At 46.3% G+C, this 22,382-nt stretch overlaps 2 protein-coding genes across 3 annotated transcripts; one reads left to right on the top strand and one right to left on the bottom strand.

Moving 5' to 3' along the window:
• Positions 1–6: 6 nt before the first annotated feature.
• Positions 7–766, top strand: rnls (renalase, FAD-dependent amine oxidase; the record flags this gene model as incomplete). Its single annotated transcript, XM_034219638.1, is given in 1 exon segment — positions 7–766. A coding segment is annotated over 1 exon segment (194 nt), but the record flags the coding sequence as incomplete, so codon positions are not given.
• Positions 767–3,628: 2,862 nt separating this feature from the next.
• On the bottom strand, positions 3,629–22,261 carry LOC117548389 (phosphatidylinositol 3,4,5-trisphosphate 3-phosphatase and dual-specificity protein phosphatase PTEN-like; the record flags this gene model as incomplete). 2 transcript variants are annotated; one of them, XM_034219649.1, is given in 5 exon segments in its annotated part: positions 3,629–8,853; positions 13,542–13,784; positions 16,631–16,797; positions 21,687–21,828; positions 22,023–22,261. In XM_034219649.1, coding segments are annotated over 5 exon segments (980 nt in total), but the record flags the coding sequence as incomplete, so codon positions are not given.
• Between the last annotated feature and the right edge of the window lie 121 nt (positions 22,262–22,382).

The following is a 22,382-nucleotide window of genomic DNA, read 5'->3' as shown; positions in this document are numbered from 1 at the left end:
CCCCCCCCCAGGTGCTGACGGGGGTGCCGGGCTCTCCGGGTCACATGACTCTCCTCCAGTTTCCCCCCCTGCTGTGCGCTGGAGACGGATTCTCTCACTCCAACTTTGACGGCTGTGTGGATTCTGCACTGAGCACGATAACAGCACTGAGGGGGGGGCTATCTGAGGGGGTTGGGCTCACTGACCAATCAGAGCCCTGAGGGGGGGGCTCACTGACCAATAAAGAGACCTTAAAGAGCTGCAGGACGTGTTATTTATGTGTGGGTCCCTGAAGGCAGCATCCCCCTGGTCCTTATGGCCCCTGAAGGCAATATCCCCCTCGTCCTGATGGCCCCTGAAGGCAGCATCCCCCTGGTCCTGATGGCCCCTGAAGGCAACCACCCCCTGGTTCTGATGGCCCCTGAAGGCAGCCTCCCCCTGGTTCTGATGGCCCCTGAAGGCAGCATCCCCATGGTCCTGATGGCCCCTGAAGGCAGCATCCCCATGGTCCTGATGGCCCCTGAAGGCAGCCTCCCCCTGGTCCTGATGGCCCCTGAAGGCAGCATCCCCCTGGTCCTGATGGCCCCTGAAGGCAGCCTCCCCCTGGTCCTGATGGCCCCTGAAGGCAGCCTCCCCCTGGTCCAATGGGATCCGTGTGATTTATCTTTAAAAGCATGAATGGATTTGAAGTTTATAAACCGAGTCGTTAAACTTTATTATAATGAAACTCTTTGAATGAGTTCAGTTTGAATCTGTGTGATGAATTAAATCTAATATTTTCATTAAACGTTTTACTGATATTTCTTGTTTTATTTATAAATTCAGTTCTCTCACTTGAACTTTACATTAAATAAATAATTCATATTCCTCTCTGATCTTTTTATAGACGCAGATAAGACAGAATTAGTGTGTGTGTGACCTATTTCTCCTCCTCTGTTCTCCAGTCGTTTGGAGTAGTGCCGCTGCAGCAGTGCATTGTGGGAGGAGAGATTATCATTTCTGCCAAGTCACTGGTAGATCTCTCTCTCTCTCTCTCTCTCTACACACACACACACACACACACACACACACACACACACACACACACACACACACAGAGATAATCTAGGTATAGGAACATATTTTAAATGCTGATTTATTCAGGTTTAACATTTTAATTTCTGCTAGATTTACACAAATATATTAAAGTACATTTATTTTATATATATATATATTCAATGGATTTTAATGCTATAAAAGTAATATTCTAATACAGTAAAAAGCTAAAGTATTAACACTAAAAAAAATATAAATATTATAATAAGGTGAAATTAAATACATTTATATTTGATCATACATTCTGATTAAAGCAATCTGCAGCTCCTCTGTTCACCCTCTGTCTGAAACCAGAGCTGCTGATTGGTTAGCTGGCCGCCTCTGTTGTGATTGGTCAACAGCTTAGAGATGTCCACCCCCTTAGCCTATAATAATAATAATAATACATTTATTTTGGGGGGCGCCTTTCATAACACCCAAGGACACCTTACAGGGTTACAGATTTACAATTTACATTTACAATTTTACCTTACAAATTAAAACAGTGGATTTAGTGAAGTATCAGCCGGGGTAAGACAAGACAAACAACAGGAAATTGACTACAAAAGGACACAAAGGGACACAGGGTACAGGTTATAGAGAAAATGCCAGTTTGAACAGGTGGGTTTTGAGTTGGGTTTTGAATGTCGTTATGGAATCGGACTGTCGGATGTGTCGTGGCAGGGAGTTCCAGAGTCTGGGAGCCGAGCAGCTGAAAGCTCGAGCACCCATGGTTTTGAGGCGGTAGCTTGGGACGGTGAGAAGTCCTACGGACGAAGAGCGGAGGGTGCGGGAGGGGGTGTACTGCTGAAGGAGGTCAGTGATGTAGATGGGGGCTAGGTTATGGACAGCTTTGTATATGAGTAGAATGTTTTTGTAGTCAATACGGTAGCGTACAGGAAGCCAGTGTAGCTGAGTGAGAATGGGGGTGATGTGGTCGGATGAGTTGGTGCGGGTGATGATCCGGGCAGCAGAGTTCTGGATTATTTGCAATCTATTGAGGAGCTTGATGGGAAGGCCAGTCAGAAGTGCATTGCAGTAATCAATCCGGGATGTGACGAATGAGTGGACCAGGATTTCAGTGCTGAGACAGAGATGAGCGGAGTCTGGAGATGTTTCGAAGATGAAAGAAGGCGGTGCGGGTGATGTTTTTTATGTGTGGTGCGAATGAGAGGGAGCCGTCCAGAATGACACCGAGGCTTTTCACTTGGGCAGCGAATGGTATGGGGAAGCCGTTGATGATGATGTTTGATGCTGGGGTGATATGTGAATTGGTGAGGGTGGATTTGGAGCCGATGAGCAGGGCCTCAGTTTTGCTACCGTTAAGCTTCAGGAGGTTCCTGCTCACCCAGCTCCTGATGTCCTCAAGGCAGGTGGTGAGGGAGGTTGGGGGGAGGGCAGTGGTGGGTTTAGAGGAAATGTAGACCTGTGTGTCATCGGCGTAGCAGTGAAAATTAACCTCATGGTGACGGAGGATTTTGCCCAGGGGGAGGAGATATATGATGAATAGGAGTGGACCCAGTACTGACCCCTGGGGGACACCCAGTGAAATAGCACTTTCTTGTGACTTGTGATTACCGAGTTGTACAAACTGTTGTCTGTCAGTGAGGTATGATGAGAACCAGGAGAGTGCAACACCAGTGATCCCAATGCCAGCCAGGCGGTCCAGGAGTAGTGGGTGAGAGATGGTATCGAATGCAGCGCTGACGTCAAGGAGGACGAGGATGGTGAGAAGTCCGGAGTTAGCTACACGGAGGAGGTCGTTGGTGATTTTAACCAGGGCTGTTTCAGTACTGTGTTTTTGGCGGAAACCAGATTGGAAGGGTTCATGGAGGTTGTTTGTGTCAAGATGGTACTGAAGCTGTGCGGCAACCACCCTCTCAAGGGTCTTGGAAATGAAGGGTAGGTTGGAGTTGGGCCTGTAGTGGTTTAGATCGGCTGGGTCAGTACCAGGTTTTTTGAGGATGGGAGTGATTGCAGCCAGTTTGAGGGAGGTGGGTACAATTCCAGAGGTGAGGGAGGAGTTAATTATGTCAGTGATCATGGGTGATATGGCCGGTAGGCAAGCCTTGACCAGGGTGGTGGGAAGAGGATCAAGCTGACAGGTGGTGGTTTTAGCTTTAAGGATGAGCTCTGAGATGGTGTATTCCGATGCTGGGGTGAAGATGGAGAGGGAGCTGATGAGTGATGGACCAGTGGTAGACATCCAGGGTGGATCACTTGAGGAGGTGCATACTGAGGCCAGCTCTAGGTGAATGGTGTTAATTATGGAGTGAAAAAATTGCAGAAATTCAGTACATTGGTCAATGGAGATATCTGGAGTGAGGGTTAGAGGAGGCTGAAGTAGGTGACTGACTGTGGAGAAAAGAACTCTGTTGTTACCAGTGCTGATGAGGTTGGAGTAATATGAGGACTTGGCATTGGAAAGCGCGTTCTTGTAGAGGTGAAGGTGATCAGAGTACATTTGCGTGTGAACTATCACGTACAATGTGTTGGAGCGCTAGCCAATAAAAGTGAGTGTTCCATAGTGATGTCACTGTGTTCAGGAAGTAAACAAAGGAGTCCAACAGACGGATGTTTATAAATAGTTTATTCACCTTTACAGTGTTTTTTTATTTTATATAAAACAGAAGGACAGAATAAAAGAAGAGGGGGGGGCAGTCTGACATGAAATGTTACGCTCACTTCCTGTTTGTGGACAAATTAATACCTGACGAGGAAAAACAAAGTAAAGACTGTTTCCTGCTCCGAAGGATTCGTGAAAAGATTCAGAAAAATAAATCTGAGTTTTGAATTCGGTTTATAATCAGCGTGATGTAGATCAAAAGCACAAAGGGGAGGAGTCTGTTCCCTAAACCCCGCCCCCTGTGATTGTCCAAGCATATCGCAGCAACACTAACCACAGCTAGCTTAGCTTCAGTCTGTTATCTGAGATTAAAGTCGTACATTTCCGATAAACACATTTCCGATGTGTCAGGACACCCAGTGGCTGGATTTAATCGTGCAAAGTCAACCCATGCTGTTCCATGTTTGTGTCCCCGGTTATTTTGCGACTAATCATTTAATATCAGATTTCTCTTTAAAATGTGCGACTTTTTTCCCTTGAATATTCCCGTCCTCCTTAGCTCTGTACATTTCATTTTTATCTACAAAGACGCTTATACTTGTGTGTTGAGATGCAGAGAAACCTCGGAGCAGAAAACGGTTGCAGGTCAACCGGTCACATGACGCCGTGCACTTTATTAAAAGCAAATAAAAAAACTGGACTTCCTGTTCGGAGAGTTGAACTTAAGCCGGAAGGAAAACTGAAACGTGGGTTTGAAATGTTTGTTTTCTTTACGATATAATAACAGTTTCTGTTGAACGCAGTTTGACCGCACCTTAAGGCAAAACGAAGAAACATCATGGACCATGTTTGACTGCAAACTAACCAACAAACAGAAGGAGAAGCCTCCTCTCTGAAGGAGGGGTCTGAGAGTGAAACTAAATGATGACGGTTCAAAGTTTAATTCAGAGAGTTTTGGGACAGAAAGCAGAGTTCAGGGTTCCTTTGTTTACCGAACGTCGTAGACTTCAATGGAAACTTTAACAGCTGATTTCTCGGTTTACACCAAACCTTCAACGTTTTCTCTCCGACTTTAGGAACCCTGAAGCTCGAGCAGTTTGTTAAAAACCGTCTCATAGTTTTGGAAACAGCCAAAGTCAATAATCGTGTTTCTGGTTCTTTAGTTGTGTCCAGGTCTCTCTGACAGTTTGGCGGTTTAATCTACGATTTAGCTGTAAAATGGTGAAAGTAAAAACACACGGAGCACCTGCCTGGCCTCAGACTCCTGAAACACTTCCGAACACATCGGGAACGCTCAGAGAGAGGAACCGAAAGTCTGACAGTAACACTTTAATACTTTAAACAGGACGCTGGTGGTGTTTAGCGTTAGCTTTCAGGCGGGATTGTGGGTGTTGTTTCAGACGTTCGAGTTGTTTTGATTTTTACACAAGTATTTCTACCTCTGCTAACGAGGGTTAGTTCATTGGTTTTGTTCAGTCTTCTGTAATCTAGGTTTGCTGGTTTAGTTGAAAAAGTTCACACCCAAATCCAAAACACCTCCGCCTGACATCGGGTTGAATTTCTCCAGAACTGGTTTCAAAAGGACCAGCGTTTTAGCTTCAACGCCGGATTTGGTTGGACTCTGGTTAACTTGTGTTTGTCAGGTTTTTAGCCCCTCAGGTCTGAACGAGGACAGGAAGTGAGGCCAGGCTCGAGAGCACCTAACAGGACTGGAGACAGGAAGTGTGTTGTTGTTGCTGTAAGAAACACACAGAGCGTCCGGGTGGAGACGGACACTCGAGGCCGGTCCAGAGCACCAGAGATGGACTAAAGGCTCTATCAGCCCCGGATAGCTTAGCTTAGCACCTAAAACCCAACGAGATGAACTGTAGAGCCGACGATGGCCCATCAGACGCTCCGGTTCGATGGTAGACCTCGAGACGGGATCACACAGGACGATATAGATCTAACAAATATTTAATCTCTAATCTAAACTGGATTTACTTTATGTGTTTTCTTAATGATGTTACTTCAGCGGGGGGAACCTACCTCAAGAGTAAGACGTACCACACCTGGGGCGTCATGACCTTTATCCTCCTTGGTCTCTCCGTTTCCTACCGTTGTGTCTTTGAGTTCAAGCTCTTTTCTGATGGCTTTTAAAGGGAAACGTCACCTAAAAGGATAATTTGTTGTGAATACAGATTCAAAGAATGGAATCTGAGAAGTCTTGCTGAGTTAAAATCAGGTTGTGGGAGCACCGTTCATCTGAAGTGTTATTAGTGGATAAATGAGGATTAATACTGGACCAGCTTGTTAACGGATGTTTATGGTTTTGCTGTGGTTAAACACGGCCACCAGTAACTTCAATTAACGAAGACTTTCCTACGATTTTGGATCTAGGTTCACCGTGGAGGCATGACAGGAAATCAAAGTGTGCCTCAAGAATTCAATGTAACACATTGAGTTATTGATATAAAAGTTATCATTGTGTGTTTGAATGATCCTTTAGTGTTCGTTACCTTCTTTCTATGTGATTTCTAACGGTTCTTACGATGCCGTGCAGAGGACTTCCTGTTTTTATACGTCCTGTGTGATCAGGTCTTTCAGGAGCTTTCAGACCCAGAATCCTCACACTGATGATGAACAATCAGAAAGCACAGGACCAACGCAGAGCCAGTGATAGGTAGTAGCACCAAATGTAAGGACGGAAATCAGACATCAGGACTAAAACCTCGACCTACTCCCGGTCTGGAGGAAGATGTTCCTTCAGAGGATCATCAGGGATGCTCCGATCCAGTACCGTCTCAAATGAATCCTCTAGAAGTTAGTTTGCACCTTTAGGAGAAGGTTTATGTTGTGCATGAAGAGGCCCAACATGTGGTTCTAGCCCAGAGAACAGGAACCGGTTGGTGATTAGTTTGGGATTGAGTCTACGATCTGAACCGGAGCATGCCGAATGTTCTTCAGTAAAACCCAGACACATGTGAATGTGATCCTCAAAGTGTTCCCGGCGTTAAAAGGTACAGCTCGAGTTTGAGTGCTTAAATGTCGCCAAGAAGAAGTAGTAACGAGTTAAACGATTAATAGTCTATGAACAGAGTAATATTAGTGATAGAGCATCACCCAAACAGAGGCTGAACCTCGACACCATGGAGACCGGCTGGAGTCACGCTAACAACAGACTGCTGGCACTTTGGTAGAGCAGAGCTTCTCAACATTTAGTGGTTTCAGATCCCAAAAACACGTGTTCAGAGAGCGGAGATCTTTACCGGCGCCAAGCTGAGTGCGTGTGTGGTTTGACTGCAGGATAACGGAAAGACTAGCAGCCCAAACTTCAGGAAGATTGGTGGAAAGATCAAAGAAGAAGCCTTCAAATTGTGGAGAGGATTTCTCACTTGTGGAGGTTTGCTCTCTTCGATTGTCCTGAGAATCTACCAAGCGAAGACCTCTCTATCCACAAACCCTCGTTGTGTTCTGACCCAAACGTTGAGAAACTCTGATCGTAAACCCTTACAAACGGCAGCTTTATAACAAAGGACTTCCAGCTGAACAGAAAGCGGCACTACAGGAGCTCGAACGGCTTTCCTGGAGGGAGTTGGTCTGAAATGCGCCTCGATAGTCAGTCCTTTATAAAGAGCAGAACAACAACCAGCGCTCTGCAGTCGGTCATCTCTTCAGTTTGTGTCGAGGTGCGTTAGTCTACGTTTAGCTCAGAAGCAGATCCGGCTGAAGGAATGGTTATACTGTGTGTGTGTGTGTGTTAGCTTACGTTTGATATAAGTCAGAGTATAACAAAAATACATTTTAACTGCAGGATTGAAACTGTGCAAAACTGAAGACAGACGGACAGAGAGTAGCTTTGTTCACAGTAGGATTGTACTGTCTGTGTTTTAACAGGAGATTGTGAAGTTTCTTTCCTTAAAGCCGACTCTTCTCTCTGAGAGCGGCTCCGTCTCAAAGCCGGTCCAGATCGGACCAAAAACAGGACGCGAGGTTTTCCAACGTCAAGAACACCAGAAATCATCCTGGGTTTAAAACATCTAAATATTTTGAATAACAGAAGCGAAAAGTTCAGGTTTAATCTTTTTGTTGATGTGTGGGAATATACAATCAGGACGTTATGTCATAACAATGCCCATCTACATTTGGCCCACCTAAGTTCAGTTCTACCTGATCAAATTCAAACATTTTGATTTAATTTAATTGATCCCACGGCCAGTTTAACAAGAGGGGAAATCTGCTGATTAAAGCATAATAATGTCGTGGCAATTAGTCATGAGAACATCTCTGTTTTGATGATTGATGGCTAAAGTGATGTCTTTAAAGTCTGTTTCCAGCCTCTCTAATCTACAGATTTGATTTAAAACATAACCTTGGACTCTGAGGAACTGGATGGACGTTTACCAAAGCCATACACTAGGGAATAATCTGCAGATTCATGGATAATGATTGGTAGGAGCAGTCAATAAAAGAGTGACTGCAGATTTACAGCATAATAACTTCCTTATTGGCTTCGAGAGCTGATGTTCAATGAAAAGGTTTCTTCTGGAGATTTGGTCTTAAAAATGAGTCGCACGCACCCGGAGAGAAGAGTCAACGTTCAGAAACAGCTCAATGAAATGTAAAAGATGGGGAAACAAAAAGAAGATTGGTCTGCATAAAGTTCCCTACGAAGGAAGGACAGGGGTTTCCAACAAACATGTGGTCACTAAAGAAGTCTACTTGTCTTTATGTTTGTTTATATTCAAGTTTTACTCCTTTATTCTTTAAAACCTCCCGTCTGTCCATTCATCGGTCTTATTGTCCGTTCGCTGGCCCCGCCCACAAGCTTAGCCCCGCCTCCTCCGACCGCCATGTCATGTGATTGTCCAGCTGGGGGGGGGGGTCTTATAATCTGAGCTCTGAGAGTCCTGCAGATCAGACGCAGTCCGTCGGTTATAATCCCCGTTAGCTAACAACACGTCTTAGTTTGGGGTTCATGAGTGTAAACATACTGAATATATATATATACACATATATATCTGTATGTGTGTGTGAGTGTGTGAGTGTGTGTGCGTGTGTGCGTGTCAGACTTTAGTGATCTGATCGTGATGGTCGTCTTCGAAGGGCTCGTTCTCCGGGTCCGAGTCCGTGGTGTCGGAGTAGCGGTAGTGATCCGGCTCGTTGTCGCTGACGTCCGGCGTCACCGAGGCCGATGTGCTGCTGGCGTCAGAGTTCGCTCCCTCCTCCACCGTCTTCGTGAAGTACAGCTTCACCTGCGAGCACACGGTACGGTCAGATCAGGGCCGACATGATACTGCATCACAGACAAGATACTGTCGTGTCAAATGATCATATCATCATTTCAAGTCTTATACTCTGATTGCTCTGTTAAATGGTGATGTTAGTCTGGTGTGTGTTTAACAGAAGCTAAGGGTCACATGTCAGGAGGTGCAGGAGGTGGATTCACAGAGGGCTAAGGACTGGGTTAGGGTTAATGGTGTAACGATGGTTCCTCTCATGAACACACAGAGAGACTGAAAGCTTCTCTCTCCTCTGAGGAGGAAGCTGCTCTGATCCTGTGTGTGTGTGTGTGTGTGTGTGTGTGTGTGTGTGTGTGTGTGTGTGTGTGTGTGTGTGTGTGTGTGTGTGTGGTCCTGCTTTTCAGATCCATCTCACTTTATATTGACTTTCTTTATTACTTTATTAAATATAACAAAAGACACATTTTGTTCCTGAATCATGTATCAGTTTCTCTGAAGAGTTTCCTCCACAGATACAAGGAGACATTTAACCTGACGTCCCGATCACTGAAGACGACATGTTGGAGACCCTCTGACATCAGATCTGAGATGTAACTCTGTATTTAAAGTTAGGATCGACTGGAGCACAAGGAGAGCTTCAGCATCTCTGATTTAATGTTAATAATTCATGTTCTCTGTCCAGGACGTGTTGGGGTCAGAGAGGATGATAATGTGTTGTTATGGTCGGTAGAGTCTCTCACTGACCGACAGTCTAAGGCAGGGATGGGCAACTTGGATGGTGGTGGGGGCCACATAATATATGTACTGGCCACCAGGGGGCCGCAGATTCCCTTGGAACACACACACACACACATTCCATGTATTGTATGTAATTATTAACAAATATACTAAGTCTGACATTTTACAATCTTTCAGGGAACATCCTCTAATAAGCTCACTAAACAAATATCAGTTCACAGAAATGTTATTTAACACGAGTTACGAGTGGCATGTTTGCATTGAACAGTTTATTAAACAGTGGAATAAAACTATTTTAAACTATTGGAAAGCACGGAAAATGTGTATTGAGATGAACCATTAGATGACATAAACATGAAGTCAACACAGACACCTGTCAGCCCGCACTCTGCTGTTCCTCAGCGCCGCTCCCCCTCCCTCCACTCTGCTGTTCCTCAGCGCCGCTCCCCCTCCCTCCACTCTGCTGTTCCTCAGCGCCGCTCCCCCTCCCTCCACTCTGCTGTTCCACACGCCGCCCCCCCTCCCTCCACTCTGCTGTTCCTCAGCGCTGCCCCCCCTCCCTCCACTCTGCTGTTCCACACGCCGCCCCCCCTCCCTCCACTCTGCTGTTCCTCAGCGCCGCCCCCCCCTCCCTCCACTCTGCTGTTCCACACACCGCCCCCCCTCCCTCCACTCTGCTGTTCCTCAGCGCCGCCCCCCCCCCCTCCACTCTGCTGTTCCACACGCCGCCCCCCCCTCCCTCCACTCTGCTGTTCCTCAGCGCCGCCCCCTCTCCCTCCACTCTGCTGTTCCACACGCCGCCCCCCCTCCCTCCACTCTGCTGTTCCTCAGCGCCGCCCCCTCTCCCTCCACTCTGCTGTTTCACACGCCGCCCCCCCTCCCTCCACTCTGCTGTTCCACAGCGCCGCCCCCTCTCCCTCCATTCTGCTGTTCCACACGCCGCCCCCCTCCATCCACTCTGCTGTTCCACACGCCGCCCCCCTCCCTCCACTCTGCTGTTCCTCAGCGCCGCCCCCCTCGCTCCACTCTGCTGTTCCACACGCCGCCCCCCTCCATCCACTCTGCTGTTCCACACGCCGCCCCCCTCCATCCACTCTGCTGTTCCACACGCCGCCCCCCCTCCCTCCACTCTGCTGTTCCACACGCCGCCTCCCTCCCCTCCACTCTGCTGTTCCTCAGCGCCGCCCCCCCTCCCTCCACTCTGCTGTTCCACACGCCGCCCCCCTCCCTCCACTCTGCTGTTCCACACGCCGCCCCCCTCCCTCCACTCTGCTGTTCCACACGCCGCCCCCCTCCCTCCACTCTGCTGTTCTACACGCCGCCCCCCCTCCCTCCACTCTGCTGTTCCACACGCCGCCCCCCTCCCTCCACTCTGCTGTTCTACACGCCGCCCCCCCTCCCTCCACTGAAGTTATGAATGTAAGGCGTAGTAATCATAGATAACACGGCAGGGTCCGTTACAGTTTGTTTTCATCTGATTTCAAATAAACAAAGTCTTGGTTTTTAGAATATTAAACTTGTTTCGGCAAATTCAGAAGATAAAAACACTTTGAAGCTAAAGGCATAATTACAAGCGGCAACTTGACGTCGCAGCAGGCGTAACAACAGCCGGTGTTTGTGGGTGACTTTGTTACCCACTTTGAAAAAAAGGTTAATGATATTCGCTCTTCTTTTTCTGACTCACCTTTACTCACCGCTGGGTCACCAGACCCTCCTTCCACCAACACACTAACCTCCTTTTCCCCTCTCTCTCCAAGTGAGGTTCTTACCCTCATTACCTCTGCCCGCCCTACCACCTGTCATCTGGACCCTATCCCTTCAAACCTCCTTCAGACTATCGCTCCTGATATTCTACCGTTTCTCTCCCATTTCATCAACACTTCTCTAACTTCTGGTCACTTTCCAAACAGTCTCAAGGAGGCAAGAGTAAACCCTCTCCTAAAGAAACCCACTCTCAACCCGTCTGATGTTATAAACTACAGGCCTGTCTCTCTCCTCCCGTTCCTGTCTAAATCACTTGAACGCGCTGTCTTTAAACAACTCTCCTGTTATCTACATCAGAACAACCTTCTGGATCCGCACCAGTCTGGTTTCAAGGCAGGTCACTCCACAGAAACTGCTCTCATTGCTGTCACGGAGGAACTGCACACTGCCAAAACTGCATCCCTCTCCTCTGTCATCATCCTGTTGGACCTGTCTGCTGCATTCGACACGGTGAACCATCAGATCCTCCTTCGCACTCTCCAAAAACTTGGAGTTTCAGGCTCTGCACTTTCCCTCCTCACCTCATACCTGAAAGACCGTACCTACAGGGTGACTTGGAGAGGGTCTGAGTCCGACCCTTGTCAATTAACTACAGGGGTCCCTCAGGGCTCTGTTCTTGGTCCCCTCCTCTTCTCCTTGTACACAAACTCGCTCGGATCAGTCATTAGCCCGCATGGTTTTTCTTACCACTGCTACGCTGACGACACCCAATTAATTCTGTCCTTTCCCCGCTCAGAGACCCAGGTCGTCGCACGCATCTCTGCTTGTCTGGCTGACATCTCTCAGTGGATGTCTGCTCACCACCTCAAGCTCAACCTTGACAAGACTGAGCTGCTCTTCCTCCCGGGAAAAGATTGTCCAACTCTTGACCTGACAATCAACATCGGCACCTCAGTTGTTTCCCCGACTCAGACTGCAAGGAATCTGGGTGTGACCCTAGATAACAACCTGTCCTTCACTGCAAACATCGCTGCTACAACCCGCTGCTGCAGATACACGCTTTACAACATCAGGAAGATACGTCCCCAGCTGACTCAGAAAGCGACTCAGGTTCTGGTCCAGGCTCTCGTCATCTCACGCCTAGACTACTGCAACTCCCTCCTGGCTGGTCTACCTGCATGTGCCATCCGACCTCTGCAGCTGATCCAGAATGCAGCGGCTCGTCTGGTCTTCAACCTTCCTAAATGTCTCCCACACCACTCCGCTCCTCCGCTCCCTTCACTGGCTTCCGGTAACTGCTAGAATCCACTTCAAGACACTGGTACTTGCTTACCGTGCTGCGAATGGATCTGGCCCTTCCTACATCCAGGACATGGTTAAACCGTACACCCCAGCGCGTGCACTACGCTCTGCATCAGCCAAACGACTCGTTGCGCCCTCGCTGCGAGGGGGACCCAAGTTCCCATCGGCGAAAACACGTGGGTTTGCTATCCTGGCTCCAAGATGGTGGAATGAGCTCCCCATTGACATCAGGACGGCAGATAGCTTGCACATCTTCCGGCGCAAACTGAAAACTCATCTCTTTCGACTCCACTTCGAGCGTTAGAACTATTAACGAAGCACTTTTATACTAATAAAGGACTGGATTACCTAAAGCCAGTTGAGTAGCACTTGAAATGTTTGGCTCTATGAAACCTGATATACTTATATGATTCTGTTTTCTTCAAGGTTGTGTCTTCCTGGTCGAATGTACTTATTGTAAGTCGCTTTGGATAAAAGCGTCAGCTAAATGCAATGTAATGTAATGTAAAAATGTAATGTTTCTCGTGAGTGTTTCCCCGGGAAACAAACACCATACACACAAACGCCTCACAGATTATTTTGCGGTATTTGGCTGTTGAACTAAATCATGTACGCAGCTCGCGACGTCGCTAGGAGTCTAGTGGACGGTATCAGTACTACGAGTAAAACAAATAAAACTACTTAATTTTTTTATTAATTAGTTTGTTTATAAATGAATCTGAGGGCCGCAAACAGAGGAGGCCCATCCCTGGTCGAAGGCCTTTAGAAGTGGTGCAAAACCTCACAAGGATCTACTTTCTTGAATGTACTGTGGCTTCTTTGATGTGTAAAGTTTGCATTGTATCTGAAACTATCAATGACAGAAACAACAGTTTGAATAAAAAAATCATCACATAAAACACGTCCGAGTTTCTAAAGCTCTTCACCGTTTAGTGGAAGTGAAGAGATCGGTTTACCTTGAAGTTTGGGGAGAAGTTCCTGTTGGCCTTATCTTTGTTGGCCTTGTCTAGGTCGTTCTTGGTCAGCGTGAGAACCAGGAAGTCTCTGTCGTCTCCGCCCGTCATCATCATCGTCGCTGTCATCATCATCATCCCCTGCGTCCGGTCCGGCGCGGCGCTGCCGTTCTCCAGCTTCTCCCCAGGGGTCTCCTCCGGGCCCGGGATGAAGAAGGTGTTCACCCAGAAGTGGAACATCTTTTCCTGACCGGACGGGAACTCAAGTTATCAACAGGTTTACTCTGTAAAGTCTACTTCCTGTCTGTCCCTAAGATGGCGTACCCCAGACAACTCAAGACAACCAATGAAACCAAGACCCTAAGACTTCCTACCAAACAATCAGGAAGACTAACCGGTATTCAGAACAACTTCCACATGAAGACTTACTCAAGACAAGTAAGGGACTAAACCAAGAACACCCAAGACCTCTTAGAGCAGTGGTTCTCAAACTTTTTTCAATCATGTTCCCCCTTTGAAAAATAAATGCAGCCACGTACCCCCTGATCAGCGCAAAAAAAATTGTTAGGACAAAAAGCCTGTAAAGAGGTAGAGCGCAGCGCTGCACCATCAGAGTCTGAGTTATTAAAACAACAACTGAGAAACACTTCAATGCTACATTTCAAATGTTTACAATCCATCACTAAATTCATGGCAAACCAATTTTACCATCAAGCAACAACACAGAGACGACATGAGCTGCATTGAACTGATCTTCTTAATAAGTTGTTCTTAATGTAGTGAAACATGGGCTCGAGCTTCACTGAGAGCTTTGTCATTCTGACGGGGAGGCTACCTGCAGTTATTACACTTCACGTTTTGAAATATGTGAAACTCTGTTCATATAAAACCCACTCTGCTCAAACTTCCTTACTTTCCCTAAAATTAGTATATTTATTTGTTTATTTATTTATGTTGGGGCGTGGGGAACGAAGAGGAAAAGATATATGAGCATTTTATGAGCATGGGGTTTTGACCCCTCATATAAACATATGCATAATGCTGCGCTATACTTTGCGGCCACACGCCGTTGCCAAGCAACGCTTATTGTTTAGGTCTTTTGATAAGCAGGCAGTCAAATCATTAGCTAGAACTAGCTAGATCTGATAGATTTGGACATAAACGCGAGTGAAGTCTAACCGGACGTGAGAGAGAGATCAGATCAGCTGCTGCTGACGGAGAACACACAGAGCTGCATGATCACAGCTCCGCCGCTGTGACGGACCGGTGAGCGGAGCAAAATACACAAAGAGTTAGACCTAACACACTTAGCTAGTTGATCTGGAACTAGCTAAACTAGTTATACATATATGTATTCTTTACTGTCGGGTCACTCATTACAGGTTCAGCGAGCTGCAGGAGCCTGACGGGCTGTCAGGAGAGGGAGAGGAAAAGAGAGCCGTTTATTGTTCCCAGTTTATTATCCAGAGTTTAAACCTTTGAATAAAGTAGTTACTATTAGCAGTTGGTTTAAATGCATTACTTAAGTTGTTTTTTCATTAACATAAAATACATCTCACGTACCCCTGCAGTACTCCAACGTGCCCCTAGGGGTCCGCGTACCCCCATTTGAGAACCACTGTCTTAGAAGACTTAACTCTTACCTAATTTGAAGACACCAATTTGATTTTCCTAAGAACACTGACTCAAGATATCTCCAACATGCCCTACGGAAGATGACTCACCAGAGATGTTGTATCCAGGAAGACACATGAAGACTTACTCAAGACAAGGTAACTAAGACAATCACCTGTAAAACAGCTAACAAGAAGACCTACCCAATACCTCTAACCAAGGAAGACTTAACTCTTACCCGAATTGAAGACAATTGCCCCAAGAACACTGACTCAAGACAACGTTGCCAAGACACTCTACACAGGACTCACAGGTATTTAAGAGATCGTCTGCAATATTACCTACACACCAAATCTTACTCAAGGCAACGTAACCAAGACCGTTGTCTGTATCCTCAATTCCAGAAAACTTCCTTAGACTTCCTACCAAAGACCATATACCCAGGAAGACTTAACTGTACTAAAGATCATTACCCCAAAGTAATTTTCCTAAGAACACTGACTCAAGATATCTCCAACAAGACCTACGGAGGATGACTAACCAGAGATGTTGTACCCAGGAAGACTAACCGGTATTCAGGACAACTTCCACATGAAGACAAGTAAACTAAGACAATCACCCGTAAAACAGCTAACTACAGAACACTTCCTTAAGGTACTAAGCCAGGAAGACCTGCCCAAGACCTCTTAGAAGACTTAACTCTTACCTGAATTGAAGACAATTACCCCCAGGTGATTTTCCCAAGACAACGTTCACAGGACAGTCTACACAGGACTCACTGGTCTTTAAGAGCTCGTCTGCAAGATGACCTCCACACCAAATCTTAAGAAAGGCAAGGTAACAAAGACCATCATCTGTAAAACAACGAACTCCAGAAACCTTCCTTAGACTTCCTACCAAGGACCATAAACCCAGGTCTGTACTGGTAACTGTACTAACGACCATCGCCCCAAGATGAACACTGACTCAAGGTATCTCCAACTAGACCTACGGAAGATGACCAAAGATGTAGTACCCAAGAAGACTGACGGTATTCAAGACAAAATACTTAAAACGCCTTCCCTACGTCCCACTCATTCACCGTAATCTGACCAGACAACTACACCAAACCAATCAAAGACCAATATACCCTGGTAGACCTTCAAGACCACCTCAGAGAGATTACTTCCATAAGAGGAGCCAAGAAGTTTTACTTGAGACCAACGAAACCTTCACAATGTAGGTAAGAAAACATACACCAAACCACTCAATTAAGCAACTCAACCAAAGCTATACACAAGAGATGTTACTGTGTCCACAATAAAGACTGAATACTGGGACTGAGAGGTCTAATACTTGCTGTAGTTCAGGTTTAATCAGGAGTTACCATGAAGGACACATTTGAGGAATCAACATGTAGTAAAAACTCACATCCAGGATATAACACTTCTGTTGATGTAAAAAGTAAAAAGGAGTACTGAATGCCTCCTCTTCCTCACCTTCTTCATCATCTTGTTCTGCTTGTGGAAGAACTCCACCTTGATGTCTCCGCAGACAGGAAGTGGCTGAGGGAACTCAAACAGCATGAGCTTGTCTTCCCGCCGGGTGTTAGAGGGGTTGGAGGTGTGGATCTTCACCTTCAGCTGGTACACCACGAACTGAGGATCTGCAGCACAAACACTCGTTAGATCAGGGTCTCTTATCTCTGTGAGTCTACAAACACTCGTTAGATCGGGGTCTCTTATCTCTGTGAGTCTACAAACACTCGTTAGATCACACTCTCTTATCTCTGTGAGTCTACAAACACTCGTTAGATCGGGGTCTCTTATCTCTGTGAGTCTACAAACACTCGTTAGATCGGGGTCTCTTATCTCTGTGAGTCTACAAACACTCATTAGATCACACTCTCTTATCTCTGTGAGTCTACAAACACTCGTTAGATCGGGGTCTCTTATCTCTGTGAGTCTACAAACACTCGTTAGATCACACTCTCTTATCTCTGTGAGTCTACAAACACTCGTTAGATCAGGGTCTCTTATCTCTGTGAGTCCACAAACACTCGTTAGATCGGGGTCTCTTATCTCTGTGAGTCTACAAACACTCGTTAGATCGGGGTCTCTTATCTCTGTGAGTCTACAAACACTCGTTAGATCAGGGTCTCTTATCTCTGTGAGTCCACAAACACTCGTTAGATCAGGGTCTCTTATCTCTGTGAGTCTACAAACACTCGTTAGATCACACTCTCTTATCTCTGTGAGTCCACAAACACTCGTTAGATCAGGGTCTCTTATCTCTGTGAGTCTACAAACACTCGTTAGATCACACTCTCTTATCTCTGTGAGTCTACAAACACTCGTTAGATCACACTCTCTTATCTCTGTGAGTCTACAAACACTCGTTAGATCGTGGTCTCTTATCTCTGTGAGTCTAAAAACACTCGTTAGATCAGGGTCTCTTATCTCTGTGAGTCTACAAACACTCGTTAGATCAGGGTCTCTTATCTCTGTGAGCCTACAAACACTCGTTAGATCAGGGTCTCTTATCTCTGTGAGTCTACAAACACTCGTTAGATCAGGGTCTCTTATCCCTGTGAGTCTACAAACACTCGTTAGATCGGGGTCTCTTATCTCTGTGAGTCTACAAACACTCGTTAGATCAGGGTCTCTTATCCCTGTGAGTCTACAAACACTCGTTAGATCGGGGTCTCTTATCTCTGTGAGTCTACAAACACTCGTTAGATCAGGGTCTCTTATCTCTGTGAGTCCACAAACACTCGTTAGATCGGGGTCTCTTATCTCTGTGAGTCTACAAACACTCGTTAGATCACACTCTCTTATCTCTGTGAGCCTACAAACACTCGTTAGATCACACTCTCTTATCTCTGTGAGCCTACAAACACTCGTTAGATCAGGGTCTCTTATCTCTGTGAGCCTACAAACACTCGTTAGATCAGGGTCTCTTATCTCTGTGAGTCTACAAACACTCGTTAGATCACACTCTCTTATCTCTGTGAGCCTACAAACACTCGTTAGATCAGGGTCTCTTATCTCTGTGAGCCTACAAACACTCGTTAGATCAGGGTCTCTTATCTCTGTGAGTCTACAAACACTCGTTAGATCAGGGTCTCTTATCCCTGTGAGTCTACAAACACTCGTTAGATCGGGGTCTCTTATCTCTGTGAGTCTACAAACACTCGTTAGATCAGGGTCTCTTATCCCTGTGAGTCTACAAACACTCGTTAGATCGGGGTCTCTTATCTCTGTGAGTCTACAAACACTCGTTAGATCAGGGACTCTTATCTCTGTGAGTCCACAAACACTCGTTAGATCGGGGTCTCTTATCTCTGTGAGTCCACAAACACTCGTTAGATCGTGGTCTCTTATCTCTGTGAGTCTACAAACACTCGTTAGATCGGGGTCTCTTATCTCTGTGAATCCACAAACACTCGTTAGATCGGGGTCTCTTATCTCTGTGAGTCCACAAACACTCGTTAGATCGGGGTCTCTTATCTCTGTGAATCCACAAACACTCGTTAGATCAGGGTCTCTTATCTCTGTGAATCCACAAACACTCGTTAGATCAGGGTCTCTTATCTCTGTGAATCCACAAACACTTGTTAGATCAGGGTCTCTTATCTCTGTGAATCCACAAACACTCGTTAGATCAGGGTCTCTTATCTCTGTGAGTCCACAAACACTCGTTAGATCGGGGTCTCTTATCTCTGTGAATCCACAAACACTCGTTAGATCGGGGTCTCTTATCTCTGTTAGTCTACAAACACTCGTTAGATCAGGGTCTCTTATCTCTGTTAGTCTACAAACACTCGTTAGATCGGGGTCTCTTATCTCTGTGAGTCTACAAACACTCGTTAGATCAGGGTCTCTTATCTCTGTGAGTCTACAAACACTCGTTAGATCAGGGTCTCTTATCTCTGTGAGTCTACAAACACTCGTTAGATCAGGGTCTCTTATCTCTGTGAGTCTACAAACACTCGTTAGATCGGGGTCTCTTATCTCTGTGAGTCTACAAAACACCTCGTTAGATCGGGGTCTCTTATCTCTGTGAGTCCTACAAACACTCGTTAGATCAGGTCTCTTATCTCTGTGAGTCTACAAACACTCGTTAGATCAGGGTCTCTTATCTCTGTGAGTCCACAAACACTCGTTAGATCAGGGGTCTCTTATCTCTGTGAGTCTACAAACACTCGTTAGATCGGGTCTCTTATCTCTGTGAGTCTACAAACACTCGTTAGATCGGCGGTCTCTTATCTCTGTTGAGTCTACAAACACTCGTTAGATCACACTCCTCTTATCTCTGTGAGTCTACAAACACTCGTTAGATCAGGGTCTCTTATCTCTGTGAGTCTACAAACACTCGTTAGATCGGGGTCTCTTATCTCTGTGAGTCCACAAACACTCGTTAGATCAGGGTCTCTTATCTCTGTGAGTCTACAAACACTCGTTAGATCAGGGTCTCTTATCTCTGTGAGTCTACAAACACTCGTTAGATCAGGGTCTCTTATCTCTGTGAGCCTACAAACACTCGTTAGATCAGGGTCTCTTATCTCTGTGAGTCTACAAACACTCGTTAGATCGGGGTCTCTTATCCCTGTGAGTCTACAAACACTCGTTAGATCTATTGGGTCCACAAACCGTAGATCAGGGTCTATTACTCTGTGAGTCTACAAACACTCGTTAGATCAGGGTCCTCTTATCTCTGTGGAGTCCTACAAACACTCGTTAGATCAGGGTCTCTTATCTCTGTGAGTCTACAAACACTCGTTAGATCGGGGTCTCTTATCCCTGTATGTCTACAAACACTCGTTAGATCAGGGTCTCTTATCTCTGTGAGTCTACAAACACTCGTTAGATCGGGGTCTCTTATCCCTGTGAGTCTACAAACACTCGTTAGATTGGGGTCTCTTATCTCTGTGAGTCTACAAACACTCGTTAGATCAGGGTCTCTTATCTCTGTGAGTCCACAAACACTCGTTAGATCGGGGTCTCTTATCTCTGTGAGTCCACAAACACTCGTTAGATCGTGGTCTCTTATCTCTGTGAGTCCACAAACACTCGTTAGATCGGGGTCTCTTATCTCTGTGAATCCACAAACACTCGTTAGATCGGGGTCTCTTATCTCTGTGAGTCCACAAACACTCGTTAGATCGGGGTCTCTTATCTCTTTGAATCCACAAACACTCGTTAGATCAGGGTCTCTTATCTCTGTGAATCCACAAACACTCGTTAGATCGGGGTCTCTTATCTCTGTGAATCCACAAACACTCGTTAGATCAGGGTCTCTTATCTCTGTGAGTCCACAAACACTCGTTAGATCGGGGTCTCTTATCTCTGTGAATCCACAAACACTCGTTAGATCGGGGTCTCTTATCTCTGTGAGTCCACAAACACTCGTTAGATCGGGGTCTCTTATCTCTGTGAATCCACAAACACTCGTTAGATCAGGGTCTCTTATCTCTGTGAGTCTACAAACACTCGTTAGATCAGGGTCTCTTATCTCTGTGAATCCACAAACACTCGTTAGATCAGGGTCTCTTATCTCTGTGAATCCACAAACACTCGTTAGATCAGGGTCTCTTATCTCTGTGAGTCCACAAACACTCGTTAGATCGGGGTCTCTTATCTCTGTGAATCCACAAACACTCGTTAGATCGGGGTCTCTTATCTCTGTGAGTCTACAAACACTCGTTAGATCACACTCTCTTATCTCTGTGAGTCTACAAACACTCGTTAGATCGGGGTCTCTTATCTCTGTGAGTCTACAAACACTCGTTAGATCACACTCTCTTATCTCTGTGAGTCTACAAACACTCGTTAGATCAGGGTCTCTTATCTCTGTGAGTCCACAAACACTCGTTAGATCGGGGTCTCTTATCTCTGTGAGTCTACAAACACTCGTTAGATCGGGGTCTCTTATCTCTGTGAGTCTACAAACACTCGTTAGATCACACTCTCTTATCTCTGTGAGCCTACAAACACTCGTTAGATCAGGGTCTCTTATCTCTGTGAGTCTACAAACACTCGTTAGATCAGGGTCTCTTATCCCTGTGAGTCTACAAACACTCGTTAGATCGGGGTCTCTTATCTCTGTGAGTCTACAAACACTCGTTAGATCAGGGTCTCTTATCTCTGTGAGTCCACAAACACTCGTTAGATCGGGGTCTCTTATCTCTGTGAGTCCACAAACACTCGTTAGATCGGGGTCTCTTATCTCTGTGAGTCCACAAACACTCGTTAGATCGGGGTCTCTTATCTCTTTGAATCCACAAACACTCGTTAGATCAGGGTCTCTTATCTCTGTGAATCCACAAACACTCGTTAGATCGGGGTCTCTTATCTCTGTGAATCCACAAACACTCGTTAGATCAGGGTCTCTTATCTCTGTGAGTCCACAAACACTCGTTAGATCGGGGTCTCTTATCTCTGTGAATCCACAAACACTCGTTAGATCGGGGTCTCTTACACACACTCACAAAGATCTACTTTCTTGAATGTACTGTGGCTCCTCTGAGGGGTGAATGTGTGGGGGTGGACTCACTGCAGGTTCCCCCGGTGAACATGGGGATGGTTTCAAACAGCATCTTGTGGAAGAGCAGAGCTACGGGTCTGTAGAGCAGCTGGTTCCTCAGCAGGAAGCTGTAGTAGATAACGTAGCGCCGCTGACTGGGGATCGTCACGCCCTGAACACACAGGAAGGGTTGGAGCTTATCAGCATAAAGGATTACAAAGCAAGGGGGGCTTTCTGCTTTTATCTCAGACATCTGCAGCTCTGTCCCCCCCCAGTTCAGAAACCATCTTAGATTCCCAGTCCTTCCCATACCTTCCTGTCTCTTATCTTCTCTCATACCTTCTTGTCTCTTATCTTCTCTCATACCTTCTTGTCTCGGGTGCGCACCTCCCCGTAGAAGTCGAGTGCCTCCTGTGCCTCGCTGAACTTCCCTCGGTGCAGCAGGTAGGCGCAGATCATGACCCCGGTGCGACCCTTTCCGGCCTTGCAGTGGATGGCGGCGACGTGCTGCTCGTCCTCGCTCAGCCACTGGTCCAGGTCTTCGCAGAAGGGCCTGATCAGCTCCAGCTGGGGCGGGTTGTGGTCCTCGAACGGGTACTGGGCCACTGGAACATTCAGATTCATAGCAAAACATTCAGATTAAAGCCAGCGGGACATACAGAGACTTTAGAGGAAGAACCACAACTGTTTGGGCTTCATGACGTAGAGCCGGGATGTCCAAACATT

The sequence above is a fragment of the Gymnodraco acuticeps genome, unplaced genomic scaffold (assembly GCF_902827175.1).
Source record: "Gymnodraco acuticeps unplaced genomic scaffold, fGymAcu1.1, whole genome shotgun sequence".
Classification (NCBI taxonomy): domain Eukaryota; kingdom Metazoa; phylum Chordata; class Actinopteri; order Perciformes; family Bathydraconidae; genus Gymnodraco; species Gymnodraco acuticeps.
Note: the sequence above shows the minus strand (reverse complement) of the source record. Positions and strands in the feature narration are given on the sequence as shown.